We start from the raw sequence: 1,781 nt of genomic DNA on the forward strand, positions 1-1,781 counted from the left end.
AGAGCAAGACCCCATCTCAAAAAAAAAAAAAAAAAAAAAAGTGCTGAGTGTGGTTGCATGCATGTGTAGTGCTAACTACTTGCGAGGCTGAGGTGGGAGGATCACTTGAGGCTGCAATGAGTCATGATGACATCATTGCACTGCAACCTGGGCAATAAAGCAAGACCCTATCTCAAAAAACAAAAAACCAAATCAAAAACAACCCCACACATATAAAGATTTGTTTGTGGCCAGGTATGGTGGCTCACACCTGTAATACCAGCACTCTGGGAAGCTGAAACAGGTAGATCACTTGAGGTTAGGAGTTCAAGACCAGCCTGGCCAAAATGGTGAAACCTGGACTCTACTAAAAAAAAAAAAAAAAAAAAAAAAATTAGATGGATGTGGTGGTGTGTGCCTGTAGTCCCAGCTACTTGGGAGGCTTAGGTGGGAGGATGGCTTGAACCTGGGAGATGGAGGTTGCAGTGAGCCAAGATCAAGCCACTGCACTCCAGGCTGGGTGAGAGCAAGACTCTATCTAAAAAAAAAGAGAAAACAAAAACAAAAGGACACTAGTCCTGTTGGATTAGGACCCTACCCATATGACCTTGTTTAACCTTCCTCCTTAAAGGGCCTATCTCCAAATACAGTGACACTGAGTATTAGGGCTTCCACATGTCAATTTTGGGGGGAATACAATTCAATCTATAACACACAATAGATATTTAAATTATGTAAATATTAAAACAACCACTTGCAACAGTGTTTGTTCAATATAACTTGGTAGTGTCACATGGCATGGCTCTCCATCCCTGCCTGACTCCTTATTTCCATTTTTCTCTAACCAACTAAGAATCAATACCAAGAAGAAAGAATCTTCATTCATGACGGGAAATTATTTTGGAGAAATAATTCACCTATAAATGATGCTAATTTTTTTCTTTGTTAGTGTAGGCAAAGATTGTATCCTCTGACTCCAAGTACTAGAAAATGAAATGCTTCCATTCTTTTTATTTCAATTCTCTGTATTAGGTTATGGATCGCCCTGGAAATTACGTAGAACCGACGATTGTGACAGGTCTTGGCCACGATGCATCCATTGCACACACAGAGACTTTTGCTCCGATTCTCTATGTCTTTAAATTCAAGGTAAAAATGCAGTCTGTTCTCTAGTCTAATGTTGAAATAAATAATAAGAGGAAATTGATGGTGGATTAAATTTCACTTGAGCCTTTAAGAGGGTTTTAGAAAGTAACCTGAATAGTAGCTACATGAAGGTTCAGGATAAGATATGAGATAAACACTTTAAAACTCTATAGCATGCCAAGTTAGCTGCCAGGGAAACCAGATAGGGTAGTGGACTAGTATTGAAGTTTATGGAGTGTGTGGTCCTCATCTCCTGTGTCATATTAATCCCGAGCTGTGTGGGCCATAGAGGCAGCTTCTCCTGAACCCTGGTACTGGATAGTTTGATAGCCTGAGTGCTGTGAACATTTCAGCAGACAAAATGAGAAGATGTGGGGGCTGGCTGTGGTGGCTCACACCTATAATCCCAGCACTTTGGGAACCTGAGGTGGGCGGATCACCTGAGGTCTGGAGTTTGAGACCAGACTGGCTAATGTGGCGAAACCCTGTCTCTACTAAAAAATAAAAAATTAGTCAGGTGTGGTGGTGGGTGCCTGTAATCCCAGTTACCTGGGAGGCTGAGGCAGGAGAATTGCTTGACCCCAGGATGAGGAGGTTGCAGTGAGCTGAGATCACACCACTGCACTCCATCCTGGGTGACAGGGCGAGATTCCATT

General features: G+C 42.2%; 1 protein-coding gene across 2 annotated transcripts in view; it reads left to right on the forward strand.

Moving 5' to 3' along the window:
* The window catches only part of ALDH7A1 (aldehyde dehydrogenase 7 family member A1), a 51,339-nt gene that overhangs the window by 39,827 nt on the left and 9,731 nt on the right, over positions 1–1,781 (forward strand). For both annotated transcript variants that reach the window (XM_017501007.1, XM_017501008.1), the window contains one exon: positions 1,012–1,128. In XM_017501007.1, coding sequence (XP_017356496.1) covers positions 1,012–1,128 — 117 coding nt within the window. The remainder of the gene's footprint in view (positions 1–1,011; positions 1,129–1,781) is intronic.

Source organism: Cebus imitator, unplaced genomic scaffold (assembly GCF_001604975.1).
Source record: "Cebus imitator isolate Cc_AM_T3 unplaced genomic scaffold, Cebus_imitator-1.0 Scaffold275, whole genome shotgun sequence".
Taxonomy (NCBI): domain Eukaryota; kingdom Metazoa; phylum Chordata; class Mammalia; order Primates; family Cebidae; genus Cebus; species Cebus imitator.